The sequence below is a fragment of the Mustela lutreola genome, chromosome 10 (genome assembly GCF_030435805.1).
Source record: "Mustela lutreola isolate mMusLut2 chromosome 10, mMusLut2.pri, whole genome shotgun sequence".
In the NCBI taxonomy this organism is placed as follows: domain Eukaryota; kingdom Metazoa; phylum Chordata; class Mammalia; order Carnivora; family Mustelidae; genus Mustela; species Mustela lutreola.
Genome location: NC_081299.1, coordinates 34,869,095 through 34,886,474, shown reverse-complemented (window position 1 = coordinate 34,886,474; position 17,380 = coordinate 34,869,095). Strand labels below are relative to the sequence as shown.

The window sequence follows — 17,380 nt, the reverse complement described above, 5'->3', positions numbered from 1 at the left end:
TTCATTCTTTGTATTCATATGGAAATTTTTAATCTCCATCAAAGGATTAGGAGAAAAATCACATTGAAATTCAGCACAAGAGCTTCCAGTTTACACAGAATTTTTCAAAGATGTCTGACTTGATCCTTTAAAAATGACAAAAACCATGAACTGTGTAGCTCCTCCTCGGCCTCTGCCTCTGTCTTGCTTTCCTGTGGTACTCCATCTGTGTGGTCCCTTGTCAGCCTAAAGAGCTTCTCTGAATGGGGGTAGCGGTGGGGGTGTGAAGTAGGTTGTGGCAGTCGGGTTTATAGGGCGGCTTATACTTTAACCACCACCACCACCACCACCCCGTGTCTCGGGCCGTATTATCTCATCTTTAAGAGTCTTGTAACTCATCTCCCTGTCTTCATTCTCCTTATATCAGGCCTGTTTCCACCGCTAACAGAATTAATTATCTTACAAATAAATAAAACTGGTGAGTACATTTTCCTGCTTAAAAATCCCCACTAGCGTCTCAGTCCTGACTAGAGACTGCTGCAGAAGGCTTCTATGACTTGGCTTCCTTGCCTACCTGATCAGAATCATCTCCTTCTCCCCTCTTCCTTAAATCCTGGATCAGGCTTCTGTCCACTGGATTATGAATTCTTTGAAGTTGGAAAGTAGATTTCCAAGGCCTAGCACAGTAATTGGCATATTAACTGTTGCTTGTTAAATCCTAAATAAATTAATTAATGATTTAAAATTCTGACAAGGTCACAGCGTGAAAGAGAAAACTGAAAATCTTGCGCTTGTCTCTGTGCTTATATTTCAAAAGCGTACTCACTGTATTAAGGATTGAGTCCCTTCTTCCCTGTTACAGGGATTAGAAAGGAAGAAAAAAAAGTCTTGTTTTCATAGTTGGTATGATTGTCGGAATGTACAGATAAATTATTAGAATTAGCAAAGTTGTTTAGTGAGATATTGGCCACGAGATTAAAATACAGAGTAAATTAAATTTCTGCAAACCAACAAGAAGGAAATAATTGTTTAAAAGGCACTGTTTAGGGCGCCTGGATTGCTCAGTGTGTTATGCCTCTGCCTTCAGCTCGATTCATGACCTCAGGGTCCTAGAATCGAGCCCCATGCAGGGGCTCTCTGCTCAGCAGGGAGCCCGCTTCCCTCTCTCTCTCTGCCTGCCTACTTGTGATGGATCGATCTCTCTCTCTCTCTCTGTCAAATAAATAAAATATTTAAAACAAACAAAAAAAGTTTTTTTGTTTTTTTTTAAGATTTTATTTATTTATTTGACAGAGAGAGAGATCACAAGTAGGCAGAGAGGCAGGCAGAGAGAGAGGAGGAAGCAGGCTTCCCGCTGAGCAGAGAGCCCGATGCGGGGCTCGATCCCAGGACCCTGGGATCATGACCTGAGCCAAAGGCAGAGGCTTAACCCACTGAGCCACCCAGGCGCCCCAAAACAAACATAAAAAGATTTTAAAAGGCATTGTTTAAGGGGTGCCTGAGTGGCTCTGTCAGGTAAGTGTCTGCCTTCAGCTCAGGTCATAATCCCAGGGTCCTGGGATAGAGTCCTGCATCAGGCTCCTTGCTCAGCGGAGAGCCCACTTCTCCCTCTCCCTGCCCCCCCCCCCCCGTTTGTGTGCTCACTAACTTTATCTCTGTGTCAAATAAATAAAAATAGAATCTTAAAAATAAATAAATAAAAGACACTATAATATAAACAAACAATGTAAGATACTTAAGATTAATCTAATAAGATATGCAAGTCCTTTATAGAGACAATTTTTTAATGTTTTTAAACAACTTTTCTCAGGGCACCTGGGTGGCTCAGTCAGTTGAGCATTGACTCTTGGTTTCAGTTCAGGTCATGATCCCAAGGTCGGGGGATCAAGGCCCAAGTGGGGAGTCTGCTTGAGTGGCTCTCCCTCTCTCTGCCCTTCCTCTCTAAAATAAATAGATAACTCCTTGAAAAAAAATAAACAACATTTTTCAAGACTGGAGCATTCTTCCTTCAAATAGGTTATTGCTGGTTAAGAGTCAAGGCAGCATGTTAAAATATACTCACACACAGAAATACATGTGCATATATACCATGTAAATTGGTTGTTGTAAGAGACTATTTTCTGTGGGTGCCTGGGTGGCTCTGTGGGTTAAGTGTCTGCTTTTTGCTCAGGTCATCATCCCAGGGTCTTAGGATCAAGCCCCAAGTTGGGCTCCCTGCTCAGTGGGGAGCCTGCTTCTCTCTCTCTCTCCCTCTGTCTCTCCCCTGGCTTGTGCTTGCTCTCTCTCTCAAATAAACAAGTGCTTACTTCAGCAGCACATATACTAAAATCAAATACATAAATAAAATATTAAAATATACATTCAAGGGGCGCCTGGGTGGCTCAGACAGTTAAGCATCTGCCTTCAGCTCAGGTCATGATCCTGGAGTCCTGGGATCAAGTCCCACATCCGGCTCCCTGCTCGGCAGGGAGTCTGCTTCTCCCTCTGACCTCTCCCCATCATGCTCTCTCTCTCTCATTCTCTCTCTCAAATAAATAAAATCTTTAAATATATATATATATATATTTTAAAACTGTGTGTGTAGGGCGCCTGGGTGGCTCAGTGGGTTAAAGCCTCTGCCTTTGGCTCTGGTCATGATCCCTACACTACACTCCTACCTCCAGCTTGAAGTGATAGAGAACTTAGATCCTCCACTTCTCCAGAACTACCAAATCAGGCCACTTTTGATCTCTGTTAGTCCCAAGGTGGCATGACAGGAGGGAATTTGGCTTTTCCTTGGATGTAGAGTTTTTGACCCCATAGCATCCAGACAGATTTCTCATATTTGATCACTCTTTCTTCCTAGGTCAATCACTTCCATCCGGAGTGAACTAATTCCATACCTAATAAGAAAACAGTTCTCCTCAGCTTCCTCACAACAAGGACAAGAAGACAAAGAGGAGGACCTAAAGAAAAAGGAGCTCAAGTCCTTAGGTCAGTGCTTGGATTGCTGCAGTAATAGGGGTTAGCAGCACATTTGGAAAGAGTAGCTAGCCAACAAGACAACAGCTTCTTGTCTAACCACCAGACAAAACAGGGTAGCTGACACTATTCCCTGAGCTCTGCGTAGGCTTGCTCAAGCAGATTCTGTCATTGTGCTCTTCAAGAATTAGCTAATCATGCCTCAAGTCCATTCTCCGATTCATAGCCATGGTTTGGCTGTATTTCTCACCAGACTGATTTGAGTAAACTCTATTTCCTACTTCTCAGTTACCCTGTTCTCTAGGCTCTGGGCAGCCCCATTCCTGACTAAATTCAGCCTCTTCTATCAAGGGAAGAAGGGTGAAGGAGTATACTATTACAGTTCAAGCAGAGGCCAATCAGACTATCTCCTTTCTGGGATGTAGGGGAGAGGTCTGCCTTATTTGCTGTCATACCCCTGCCTAGTCCTTGGCCAGTCTTGGGTTCATAGTAGGTGTTCCAAAAAAGTAATTATCAAGTGAATAAATGGAGGCAGTATAACATGATGGTTAAGATACCAGGTCTTGGCATCAGACAGACCTCAGTTTGAAATCTTACTCTGCCACTTAATAGCTCTGTGACCTGAGGCAGGTTACTCAGTCTCCTGGGCCCCAGTTTTCTTATCATACAATAAAAGATCTCACATGTTTGTTTTAAGAATTGAAAAACTGGGGCACCTGGGTGGCTCAGTGGGTTAAGCCGCTGCCTTCGGCTCAGGTCATGATCTCAGGGTCCTGGGATCGAGTCCCGCATTGGGCTCCCTGCTGAGCGGGGAGCCTGCTTCCTCCTCTCTCTCTCTCTGCCTGCCTCTCTGCCTACTTGTGATCTCTCTCTGTCAAATAAATAAATAAAATCTTTACCAAAAAAAAAAAAAAACTTATAAAAAAAAAAAAAAAAAAGAATTGAAAAACTGGAGTCCAGATAACTCTGGCTTCAAGTCCTATACTATTTCTGTCATAACACAACTACTAGATATGGTCATAGAGGCTAGCAACACAAAGCCAATATGGCTGGTCGCTGAAGCCTGGACCCTTGCTTAATTTATGTAATGATTTACAAGAGTCCTCTATTTAATTGTCCTCAGTAGTATTTCATTATTGGTCAAACTTGGCTTTTAAGACCTCTTTTTAAAGCATTTTTTTTTTATCATACAGTATTTCCAAAGTTCAGGAAAGCATGTTGCCTCTTTGAATTTAACTTCGTCTTTAAGGTTTTAACGGGATTTCCTTCAGGGTTCATGTTGTATGGGTAAGTTCCAAGGAGGGAGGTGTGAGCTATATCCTCTTTTGAAATGTGACTGAGTCTCTGTTTGCTCTGTTTATTCTGAAGACATTTTCAGTTTTATAAAAGAAGGCAATGCGCTGACCTTTGCTCCCTATGATGCCTGCTGGAATATCTGTCGAGGAGACAGGTGTGAAGACTTATCCAAATCACAGGTGCGCTGCTATGTCCATATCATGAAAGAGGGGCTCTGCTCTCGAGTAAGCACCCTGGGACTCTACATGGAAGCAAACAGGCAGGTAAGAGGAAGGGCTTAGAAGAGGAATCATGGGAGCTCCTGCCCTAAACAGACTGAGCCTTTGTCTTATTTCTTCATTAAGTACACAGTGACTTGTTTAGAATCCCTCTCATTCCCAAGGTTGAGCAAGACCTGGCATGTCAAGGGTACCATTGGGTTGGGCACTCAGGTGCAGCAAAAAGGAAAGTGGTGGGCCTAGTCCATATGGCTCCAAAGAAGGGCTCAGATCCCTAATAAGGCTAACTTTTGGCCTCTGGATTCAGCACCTTTCTCCTGTTCTGGTCATGAGGAGATCTGCATTATTTCATAAACAAGCAGATAAATACTGTGTAATCATTACTGTGATGAAGCAAACATAGGCACAGAGAGGAGGCTTTCCTAAGAAGGTAAAGGAACAAAGTATAGGCAGATGGTAGAGCCTCGAAGAAGGAATGTCTATGAGAGGGAAGTGTCTGGAAATAGCATCAGAGAGGTAACCCCTCCTTTTAACCCTGAGGTTTGTAAGATACGGAGAATGAGCAGCTTCTATTGAAGGGGAAGCAGTGCTCTAAAAGATAAGTCACGTTTAGCTAAAGGGGGTTGGAGTGAGGAGACAGTGAAGATACTGAGGATGTAGGGGAGCTCTTTACGATGTAGCGGGCACAGGAGGAAGGCCTGAGGAGGGAGGGGTGAGGAGACCGTGAAATGGAAACCGGGCAGTAAAGGGTGGAGATGAGAAGAGGGCAAGTTAGGTGACTGAGGGAACTATCCTAGAGTGGCATGCGGGACAATGGAGATGAGAGGATGAAAAGATTAGCTCTGGACATGGTTTCCGGTAGAACTCTGTGAAAACGCTCAGTGAAAACGCTCAGTGCAGGTGTAAGCTGAGAAGTGAAGGGGGAAGGTGAAGTAGAATGATAATGGTTGAAAATCGGGATTGGAATGTAGTCCCTGAAGAAGACCTGGCTCAGAAATCTTGAGGACCCACACTGTATGATAGGTGTAGCCCCAGCCCCAGACCTCAAGCTGGCTTTGCCCTGGATTGGGCAAAGATCCAAGAGAATCCAAGCCAGAGACTTTATGAAAAATCATAACCAGTCCCACGTTTACCAAGGACAGTCCTCAATAAAGTTAGCCCGAGTTTAGGGTCAGAGTTGTTAGAAACCATCCTTAATTTGACTTTCAGGTCTCATTTCTCACTTCTGTGACTAGAGTTTGTCAGGCTCGTCTGCAAGCAAGACTAGGGATGAGTGCTCTGAAGTACCAGCCGGGCACTGTGTGGCAGAGAGGCCTGGAGAGGCTATGGTTGAAATGTTATGAAGGGAGGAGATCCCGGGGATAAGGGCTGAGCGATTAGCCTTCACTCTGCCAGTGCAGCCAGTCCTGGCACGGCGCCCCTCGGCCAGTGTGGCCACCACACATAGCGCCCTGACCAGCACTCTGGCCATGCTGGAGAATGAAATAGGCACACTGCCTGTGCCTTCCTAATGGGTCCAGAGCTAAAAGTCTCCACATCTATACCTTTGCAGTTTTCTCGTACTGGAGAGAGTATAGTGTGAATACCTTCAACCTTTTATTTTGGCTAGTGAAGAACATGGATGACTTCTCAGGAACTGTCCTGATTGTAGAATTTGTCTGACATTGTTCCTACCTTCACTTTAGGCATGGCCACACTGTCTAGGAGGGGAGCAGGCTCCTGGAATGAGTATGGTCAGGACTCAGAATGCTTCTTGCCCTCAGTAGGCCTCTTGAGGAATGTGGCATTACTTTAAATATTTAAATTTATTTAAATGTATTTATAATAAATTATCTAAGTTTATTTGAATAGATAAATAAATCTAAATTTATTTAAATGTTTTTATTTTAATTTTAATTTATTAAATCAGGGAGGAGATGCTCAGCTAGGAAACTAAGGATAAGACCACTTAGAATTTACCACATATATAATCCTTGTGCTAGGGGCACCTGGGTGGCTCAGTCAGTTAAGTGGCTGCCTTTGGCTCAGGTCATGATCCCCAGGTCCTGGGATCGAGCCCCATGCTGGGCTCCCTTTTCAGCAGAAAGCCTGTTTCTCCCTCTTTCCTCTGACTGCCGCTCTGCTTACTTGTGCTCATTCTCTCTGTGTCAAATAAATAAATAAAATCTTCAAAAAATAAAAAATAATAATCCTTGTCCTAGGGGAAATAACAGCAGCCTCCTGCCCTGCCTCACCCAAACAGGAAAGCTGTGGCTGAAAACTCCCTGCTTCTCTAACTGGGCATTGAGTTCTTTTTTTTTTTTTTTTTAAGATTTTATTTATTTGACACAGAGAGAGAGATCACAAGTAGACAGAGAGGCAGGCAGAGATCGAGGGGGAAGCAGGCTCTGTGCTGAGCAGAGAGCCCGATGTGGGGCTCGATCCCAGGACCCTAAGATCATGTCCTGAGCCAAAGGCAGAAGCTTAACCCTCTGAGCCACCCAGGCGCCCCATGGGCATTGAGTTCTACCTAAGATGCTTTGGGGTATTTTCTGGTCTTAACTTTGGTGACCAAACCTCTCTCCTTAAGGTGCCCAAATTGCTGTCTGTTCTCTGTCCAGAAGAATCACTGATTCATTCATCAGCACAGATTGTCAGCAAACACCTGGTAAGTGCTAGCTTGGGCAGGGCGGGCATGGGACAGTCTCTGGGTGCACTGAGGTATATCCTTGAGAAGATGGATTGGGGTTCTTAAGCCTGAAACTCATTAGTCCTAGGGAAATCCCGACTGGACTCTAGTTAATAAAATACTACCTTCTAGCCCAGACACTCATGAAGCTGGACAGGTGCTGACCCCAGGCACACAAATTCTATAAGGAAGATCCATGATAGTCTTGGGACTCAGACACAGGAGCTTTCCATCTCTGTCCCTCTTCTCAACCTGATTTGAGCACTGTCTTCCAGAGAGCACATCTATGCACAAATGCATGAGTGTGTAAGTTTGAGTTGATCTCAGAGGTATTATATGACCTGTGGCCCTGAGAAATATGGTCACATGCTGGTGACCATGATGGGGTAGAGCAGAAGGATGATGGTCCCTCTGCTGACGTGTCTCTGGGGGAAGGTTGCATTGGACCCTAACTCAAAGGATCTGAGGGATTTGTTTGCAGTCGGTTGAGATGGATGGACAAGGTTTTATATTTGCCTTTTGCAGGTTGGAGTTGAGAGCCTCATTGGGCCAGATACGCAGGTTGGAGAGAAGTCATCCATTAAGCACTCAGTCATTGGTTCATCCTGTGTTATAGGAAATAGAGTGACTATCACCAGTTGCCTTCTCATGAACTCAGTCACCATGGAGGAAGGGTATGTTTCCCCCCGTACCCACTTGAGGCTAGGGGCCTGGCATCTCTGGGAGGTTTGGGGAGCCAGCCCACCCTTGGAAAGGGCTCACCTTGAGGAAGGGAAGAAAAGGAAAGGTGAAGAAAAGAACAGTGCCTAGGCCCTTCAAGGCCTTGGGTTTCGGCTCCACAAAGACATGGTCTCAGAAAGCATTTCCAGCAACTTTCTCACACTTACGGTCCTGAGAGAGGCTGCCTCCTCTTGCTTTGGTATGCTGCTTGATGGGATGGCCACCACAGTGCACCACTGACAGTGCTGGAATGACACTTAACCAACATCTAAGGGTCATCTTGCTTCTCTCGGTGTCCCAGAGCAGCCCTGAAGAAAGAAGGCAGAGGACCAAGAGGTGCAGTCATTTAAGCCACATACTATTTTTAAGGGAGAGCTTCTGTGTTACAAGTTGTGGAGAGTCTTCCCCCATTTTGAGACACTTTAGAGTATCTTAAAATCTTGGTTTATAAACAGCCTAAAGTTGGAGTAAGACTTGAATGATGTTTAGTAAGATTGTTCCTCGGTATGGACCTCAGGTTTTTCCTGTATAAAATGCAAGCATAGGCAGTAAAAGACAGGAAGGACCAAGGTAGTGGTCTTCGGACTTTTTAGAAAGTGAACTTTACTTTTTGTTAAGATAAATCTTATGCAGAAACTCAGTATTTAAAACTGATAAAAGCACAGCTGTTTGCAATACAGTGGGGAAGGGACACTTGTCCTTCTTAGAGGACGTGAAGCAGATCTATAAACAAATTTTGAAAAACACTAGACTCAATAAAGAACTGATTCTAAAGCCTTGATTCTAGCTCCGGAACCTGTCGATGTCTCTGTGCAGGAACGGACAGGAGAGAAGGTTAGAGAAGACTGCAAGTTCAGTGAAAGCCGAACTACCTCTCCTAGCTGCCAGTGAAGGGTTGAGGGAAAGGTTAAGCCTTTGCCCTTTAGGAAGAGTGACTCATGGAAGATAACAGACAGTATTGAGGGAGGAAGTACCGTAATTAAAAACCAAGAAAGTTGGAAACCACAGGGATATTGGCCACTAAGTTCTGTCCTCCCCCAAGCCCACTTCCCAACTTGATTCCCAAGTCCTGACAACCAGGCATAAAGCCATTAGTCAGGAAGTCTGGAAGAATCTTCTCTGGAGATTCTGACCAGCCCAAACAGAAAAATTTATTTACGTCAGAGATTTCTAACAGCCCACTCAAATCACCCTGCAGTGAAAATTAGGGATGACGAATTCCATTCATGTGCTTAGAGCTTCCAAGTAGCTTTTTTAGAATCCTCCCCTAAAGATGAAGAGATAAGCAAAGATTACCAGAGATCTAAAGAGAGCTTATCATGGAAGATCCACAAATCAAACAGAAAAAAGCTACTTAGAAGAAACAGACTCTGTAGGGAGAGAGAAATACTTTCAAACAACCTCTTATTTCAAAGAACAAAAAAAGAACTCTAGGAAATTAAAACTGTGATAACAAAAGGAAAACCCCAGTAAAAGAATTGGAAGATAAATGTCATATTTCCCAGAAAGTAAAGCAAAAATTCTGAAGGAAAACTAATTTCGACCTAGAATTCTATACCCCAGCAAAATGTTAAGTGTGACCATGGAAAAGGTCTCAAAAACTTTTCTAGATGTTTTCCACCAAAATGAGCAGTAGATGAAAGAGATAAGATACACGAGGTCCAACTCTTAAGAAAGAAATTATCGTTGGACGATACTGAAGGCAGATCCAAGGATGGACAACTTTATAAACTGCCTGAAACATAAAGGGAGCAGTTAGCCCAGAGTGGAATCCACAGAGCACTTACCCAGGAAGATGAATGTGATAAAATACCAGATGCATATAAACATCTTGAAAGATTTAGACAACTGGCTGAAAGTTCGGTTTGAATTAGTAATAGCATAGAATACTATCTAACAAAAACAAAACAATTATGAACTGTTTAAAAAGTACACGAAAGGAAAAGGCATCATAGTTCACTATGTAACTCAACTGTGAAATAGAATTTATGTAGTCATAATAAACACTACAGACCAAAATTTTGCTGTAACAGTATTGAAAGGATGAGGGATAAGAAGGGAAAGGTGGAGCAGGGGCAGGAAAGGGAAGCTAAATCCTCATCTTCCATTGTGGGAAGTCTATTGATAATGCCTAAAACTAAAACATCAAGAACGATATTACGTAGCATGTTATTAGTGATACCTCTCTATCCCTCCCTAGAGATAGGGAGGTAAATACTGAAATACTCAGCATAACTAAGTCTAAAAGTTGTCTCTAGGGGGACGCCTGGGTGGCTCAGTCAGTTAAACATCTGTCTTTGGCTCCAGTCATGATCCCAGGGTCCTGGGATTGAGCCCAAATCAGGCTCCTTGCTCAGTGGGGAGCCTTGCTTCTTCCTCTGCTTCTTCCCCTGCTCATGCTTTCTCTCTTTCTCAAAGAAATAAAATCCATAAAAAATAAAAATAAAGCAAAAATTATTTCTGGGAGGAAGGAAATGAGTAGGGGAAAGAGAAGACTGCTGTATTTCATAATAAAACCTTCAGGGGCGCCTGGGTGGCTCAGTGTGTTAAAGCCTCTGCCTTTGGCTCAGGTCATGATCCCAGAGTGCCGGGATAGAGCCCCACATTGGGCTCTCTGCTCAGCGGGGAGCCTGCTTCCCTTCCTCTCTCTGCCTGCCTCTCTGCCTACCTATGATCTCTGTCTGTCAAATAAATAAATAAAATCTTAAAAAAAAAAAAAAAAACTTCAGAAAGATTTGTTTTGATATATACATGCATTGGGGCACCTGGGTGGCTCAGTTGGTTAAGCATCTTACCAACTAAGGTCATGATCTCAGAGTCCTAGAATTGAGCCCCACATCCAGCTCCCTACTCAGCAGGGAGTCTGCTTCTTCCTTTCTCTCTCCCTTTCTCTGTCTCTCTCAAATAATTAAAGTAAGAAAAGAGACATGCATGCACATATCAATTTAATTGCCAAAAACAGGCCAGAATTTGATGGTACACTGCTCCCCGTGGCATGCTGATAAATTGTTAACAACCAGTTCTTTGAGGGAAAAATAAGTGGTCTGATCTATAACATTTGCCAGTTTCCGTGGTGTAAATTCTCCCACTTTGACCAGTGGTGTCAGCAGACTCTGAGCTGGGGAGAGATGCTAGCAGTCAGCAATCCCGAGCAGAGCAGTCGGGCTCCAGCGCATCACTGATGATAGAGAGCTGTCTCAAGTATTTCACTCTCTTGTCAAACACAGAGACCCACGGCAGGCTGAAGACTCTACATGAGTGCAGTGGTAGAAGTCTGTGCAGTCACAGAGGGAAAAGGATCAGGAAAAAATTAAGGAAATGATCCTTGATCTGAATCTTGAAAAATGATTAGACCCACCGGGTTGGAGAAAGGAATGTTCTAGATACATCGAGAGTGTAAAGTGTAAGACAGCATATCTTATTCCAGAAACATCTCTTCATTTTGATCTTAGCTTGAATTTCATCACTTAAGAGTCTTCTCTGACTACCCTATCAGATATCCTCTGTCCCAGGATGCCTGAGTGGCTCGGTCAGTTAAATGTCTCATTCTTGGTTTCAGCTCAGGTCATGAGATCAAGCCCCATGTTGGGTGCTGTGCTCCACTGCGGAGTCTGCTTGAAATCCTCCTTCCCGGGGGTGCCTGGGTGATTCAATGGGCTAAAGCCTCTGCCTTCGGCTCAGGTCATGGTCCCAGGGTCCTGGGATCGAGCCCCACATCAGGTTCTCTGCTCAGCGGGGACCCTGCTTCCTCCTCTCTCTCTGCCTGCCTCTCTGCCTGCTTGTGATCTCTGTCTGTCAAATAAATAAATTTAAAAAAAAAAAAAGAAAAGAAATCCTTCCTCCTTCTCCCTCTTCTTCCCTGGACATATGCACACACACTCTCTCTCTAAAATAAATAAATAAATCTTTAAAAAGAAGAAGAAGCAGCAGGAGCAGTCTATCCCAGTACTCTCTGTTACATCACCCTGTTTTATTTCCTTCTTAGCATTATCACGGTCTGGCCTTTTCTTGTTTACCTGGCTCTAACAAGTAAATGTTAGTTTGAAAATTCACGTTTCACTGTTACATCTTGAGAGCCTATAGGAGCTCAATAAAGATTTGTTACATGAAAGAATGGTAAATAATTCATAATCAAAATACAGAATTCAAAGAGGAATGGATAGATAGGAGACAAGGCTATACCAATGGCCAAGGACCAAATCATGGACTATCCACTACGACATTTAATAGGTAACAGTAACTTAAAAGTTTAAAGGAATAACATAATTAAATCCACATTTTATGAAGATCATCTTGGCTACACTGTGGAGGGTGGTGTGAGAAGGATAAGCATGAAGGCCAGAAGACTACTGAAAGAAATAGAAGTCCTAAATTAAGACAGTAGCAGTGGCAATAGGGAAGAGAAATAATGAGTTGATTAAAAACTATAAAGCATGGTGATTGGCTGGATATGTGAGGTGAAAGAGAAATTAGGGAAAACTTCCAGATTTCTTGCCCAAGCAATACAGTTTCTGGTGTGCTATTCACTCAGATAGAAATCAGCAGACGATTTGCAGGGTGGGAAGCAGGGAAATGATGAGTTCCATTTGGGATAAGTTGAGTTCCTGGCAGGCGGCCTTGACATGCAGGACTTAATGTGCAGGAATGGAGCTTGGGAAAGAAGTCTGTGTTTGAAGTACAGGTTTGGGAGAGCGGTGGGCACAGAGATGGTAACCGAAGCTGTGGGAGTAGAGATCACCCAGGGAGATTGCGTGGCCTTAAAAGAAACCAAGACCTTGGGGAACATCAACAATTTCAGGCACAAGAAAAGGAATCTAAGGAGACTGACGAGGAAGGAATCTAAGGGGTAAGGGAGAGGACAGTTGGGGTAGGTGAAGCCCAGGTTGGGGAAACGAGATAGACAGTGGTGTACTCACTGAGATGAGAAAGGGCGAGGGAGGAGCAGATTTGTGGGAATGAAAGGCCGGTGTGGGACACATGAAGTTGGAAGTACCTGTAGGACATCTAAGTATGTGGAAGTATTCAGTAGCCAGCTTATGACTGGAGGTTAGAAGAGGTCAGACCCACAGACCTCTTCCTGAACCATTGTGATGTTTTCTAACTTCTTTTGCTGTCTCTATTTCTCTTATTCTTCCAAATCTGCCCTTCCGCCATTCCTCTTACGGATTAGAACTTGAACTTTGGAGTCAGACTGCCAGACCGAATCCTGGATCTGTCATTTACTGGTCACTTAGGGAATTGACTTTACGTCTTTGTGCCTGATTTTCTCACTGTAAAATGGAGTGAAAACTGAACTACCTCACAGGTTTATTAGGAGTACTAAATTAATAGACATACAGCACTTTGAACAGTGCTTGGACATAGAATGTTAGCTGTCATTAGTTTATCATCCCCATCATCGTTTATCATTAATCTCATTTCACAGAGGTGACATTTACTCTCTGAAGGATAGCTCTGATCATGTCCTTGTTTTATTCAACAACTTTTTTTTTAAGACTTCCCCCTACTTTTATTTATTTACTTATTTATTTATTTAAAGATTTTATTTATTTATTTGACAGACAGAAATCACAAGTAGGCAGAGAGGCAGGTAGAGAGAGAGGAAGGGAAGCAGGCTTCCCGACGAGCAGAGAGCCCGACGCGAGGCTCGATCCCAGGACCTGGGATCATGACCTGGGCCGAAGGCAGAGGCTTAACCCACTGAGCCACCCAGGTGCCCCCTTCCCCCTACTTTTAGAATAAAGTTTGAACTTCCAGGTTCCTCATGATCTAGTTCCAGCACTGAGTCCTGGAATGTTAGTGAGATGGGGCCTCAGAAGCCACCCCACTCAACTGCTGCATTTTTATACATAAGCAGAGTATGGAATTCCAGACTTTCTTCTCATTGTACCCTTGCTTTTCTATGTCCCATTCTGGATTCATGCACGAGACCGACAGCATCACCATTCTATCAAAACCAGAACCACATTTGCCTTTACACATTTGATCGCCTCCTTCCAGAGTAGTTCATGAGGTTCTGTAACTTCCACTCTGTCTCATCTTACCTCAGACCTTCCAGGGAAGACAATGCCATGACTTTCCCATTTGCTCTAATTAGCTACGTCTCCTTCCCCTCCTGTGGGCGGGCTGATAAAGGAACAGCTCTCTGGCACCTCTTTAAAGGCCAGTATTGTGTCCTGAATTGAAGTGAAGAGACTTGGTGAGGAACCAAGGCTTGGTAAGAAACTTCGGGTTGCTCATGTGAGAGAAGTTCATAGAGAATGCCTAGCATAATATCCTAGAGTCAGTTGCTGTTTTGGAGGTGGTACAGTCTTGGATGGCCTCTTAAGCTAAGGAAACAAAGGTTTAGATGGTGGTGGCTGCTATTTTTTCAACTAAAAAAAGTTGAGGGAGAGCTATAGGCAGCCCGCATGGGGCTAATGACTAGGGAGGGTGGATTACCCAATCTGGCAAATTAGCTCCTGGTGATAAGATCAGACATCCTGCATCCCATATGAACCTTTTCCCATTATCTTCAGGTCATTTAGTTTTAATTACTTATGGTAAATTTGGGAAAAGTCATTAAATTGCGGTCACATGAGATTTTATTACCCTGCTGCTGTTACATCTGACCTGAGTAGTAGAGTAGAAACATGAATTTGTCCAGAAGGGAGTTTCTCATATTCCAGGCTTGCTTGTCTCTGTCAGCAGTGGTGAGCTGCCAAGACTTTCTGGACAGTCACTTGGACATCTGCCCAAGGTCCTTAGGTCATGAGGGATGCTAACAGGACCACCTTGGGGAAGGTATAGGCCAGACTGCAGAGAAGACTCCTGCCTGACTTTCTCATTTTCAGTTTCTGGTGGAAGTTCCATGTTCTATGACAGCTGAAGCCCAAGAATTCAAAGTCTGGAGAAAATTTCATTGTCAAGGCTTCATTGTCAGTTCTGTGCTCTGCATCTTTGGCTTTCTGGTCCTGAACAACATCTCCTGCATCTCCTCCTAGTCCACAGTGAATGACCCAGTGGGTAAGGTAGCTCCTTCACATGTGGGCAGGCAGGCCAGGGAGCCAAGTTTTCACCTAGATTTTCTGTGTTTTCTGTAGGCAGCAAGTGCCCACTGTCAAAGCCCAACAATATATTATTGCATCTCATTGTTACCCTGAGTGTCCTTTTTTTTTTTTTTTTTTTTTTTTTCTGAGTGTCCTCTTTACCTGCACTCAGCTGACTGCCCAGCTCACTGGGTCCCTTACTTTTCTACTCCCCTTTTTTTTTTTTCTACTCCCCTTTATTCCTGACATTCAGTCTGCCTAAATTGCCTCTTTCTAGAGATCTTTACCTATAGAAATCCTCCTACTCATCCTTCAAAGTCCAGTACATATTCCGGCTACTCCATGCAGCCGTCTTTCCCCCACCTCTGTGTTCTCTGTGCACCCATAACACTTGATGTATGTTCATGTGCCATTTAGTGCATCTTTTTTTTTCCTCAATAGACTACAGCTTCCTTGAATACAGAAATAGTTCTTCTATATCTCTGTATCTCTTAATGCCTAGTACTGTACTTTTTATATACTAGGCATCTTAGGAAGTATTTACTGAACGAAAAACAGGAATCCCTGATTTATTCTTCCCTACCATAATTGGCTGAGCATCTGTCAAGAGAGCTGTGTGTACTACTAGAAAAAGTGGTAGAGTACCTCCCTCCTTAAAACTCACCAGAATAAAAACATACAAGCAAAACCAGAAAAGGAAACTTTATCTACAATAAAACTAGATAATACCACCACATACTAGTATACAGACTGAGGAATATTCCAGATACAATGGAATGCAGATCAAATCCAAAAAGAACATCAAAATTTGACCAACATAAAGAATAAGGGCATGGGTAAACCAAAGAATTGGCAAACATCTCTTTTGCAAAATCTTTTTTTTTTTTTTTTTTTAAGATTTTATTTATTTGACACAGAGAGAGAAAGATCACAAGTAGGAAGAGAGGCAGGCAGAGGGAGAAGGGGAAGCAGGCTCCCCGCTCAGCAGAGAGCTCCATGTGGGGCTCAATCCCAGGACCCTGAGATCACAACCTGAGCTGAAGGCGGAGGCTTAACCCACTGAGCCCCCCAGGTGCCCCACTTTTGCAAAATCTTAAGGCACATAGAACTGACAGAAAAAACCACTGAGGCACATAGGAGGGCTGGCCTCAGACTTTTCTGTGAGAACATTTAAGACAAACATTTAGGAGTGAGACAACATTTAGAAAATTTAGAGGGAAAATGATTGTGACCTAAGAGTCCCATAGCTAATCCAAGTTACGGTTGAAATATAAAATCATCAGAAATACTCCAGGGGTTCAGGAGATGTGTCACCCAAGAACCCTCTGGAAAACTGTCCTTGAAAACATAATAGAGGGGCATCTGGGTGGCTCAGTCGGTAAGCCACTGTCTTGGGCTCAGGTCATGATCCCAGCGTCCTGGGATTGGGGCCCATGTCAGGTGGGCTCCATGCTCAGCAGGAGGCCTGCTTCTCCCTCTCCCACTCCCCCTGCGTGTATTCCCTCTCTCACTGTCTCTCTCTCTGTGTCAAATAAATAAGTAAAATCTTAAAAAATAATAATAATAATAGAGCCAAGTAAGAAATGAAACAAAATACTGATTAATGGGTTGGTTGTGTATAAAAGTGAACTCCCTTAAACATAAAATTAAGTATGTGGTAATTAGCGTTGCAAAAGGACCATGATTATTGGAAGAATTTTGTCCATGTTTCTTCAGTAACACTCTTGAAAATACCAAATTATGAAATTTTGGAAAGATCCCCTGGACTTAAAGGAGCTCCTTAGGACTTTTGACTCATTTTTTGCCTCTACACTAAACCCATATTCTTAGGTGGAGAATACTACTGCTGAATTCTTTGAGGTTGTTACTTCATTACTTTGATTCCCTCCAAGGCCTTCTTTTTCTTAGCCTCTCTTTAGGGAATATAAGGACTTAGATTTCTTAGGAGGGAGACATTTCTCACCACTAAACCTTTATATAGTGAACCAAAGGGAGGAAATTTTCAGCTTGTTCACTGAAGCCAATACATTTTCATCTAGAGGACCAAGAGCAAGAGTGGCCAGACAGAAAAGTAAAATATTTCTTCAAGCATTATGTCTCATTACCTGAATCAACCTGGACGAATACCATAAATAATAATGTTGAAGGAGAAAAAAACAAGTTGCAGAGGGAAACATAGAGAATTATAGCATTTATATAAAATTTTGAAACATGGAAAACAATACTACATGTTGTCTACTAATATATACTTTTTTCTGTGCCTGACATATTTCTTTAAAAAAAAAAAAATACTTTATCTATTTACTTGACAGAGAGAGAGATCACAAGTAGGCAGAGAGGCAAGCAGAGGGAGAAGGGGAAGCAGGTTCCCCACTGCGCAGAGAGCCCGATGCGGGGCTCAATCCCAGGACCCTGGGAACATAACCTGAGCCGAAGACAGAGTCTTAACCCACTGAGCCGCCAGGCACCTCTGTGCCTGAAATATTTCATTAAAATTAATACATGGAGGA

At 43.3% G+C, this 17,380-nt stretch overlaps 1 protein-coding gene across 3 annotated transcripts in view; it reads left to right on the top strand.

The window, feature by feature from the left end:
• The window catches only part of EIF2B3 (eukaryotic translation initiation factor 2B subunit gamma), a 126,213-nt gene that overhangs the window by 90,261 nt on the left and 18,572 nt on the right, over positions 1 to 17,380 (top strand). For all 3 annotated transcript variants that reach the window (XM_059135381.1, XM_059135380.1, XM_059135382.1), the window contains 4 exons: positions 2,825 to 2,952; positions 4,309 to 4,499; positions 7,024 to 7,101; positions 7,648 to 7,796. In XM_059135381.1, the coding sequence (XP_058991364.1) occupies positions 2,825 to 2,952; positions 4,309 to 4,499; positions 7,024 to 7,101; positions 7,648 to 7,796 (546 nt within the window). The remainder of the gene's footprint in view (positions 1 to 2,824; positions 2,953 to 4,308; positions 4,500 to 7,023; positions 7,102 to 7,647; positions 7,797 to 17,380) is intronic.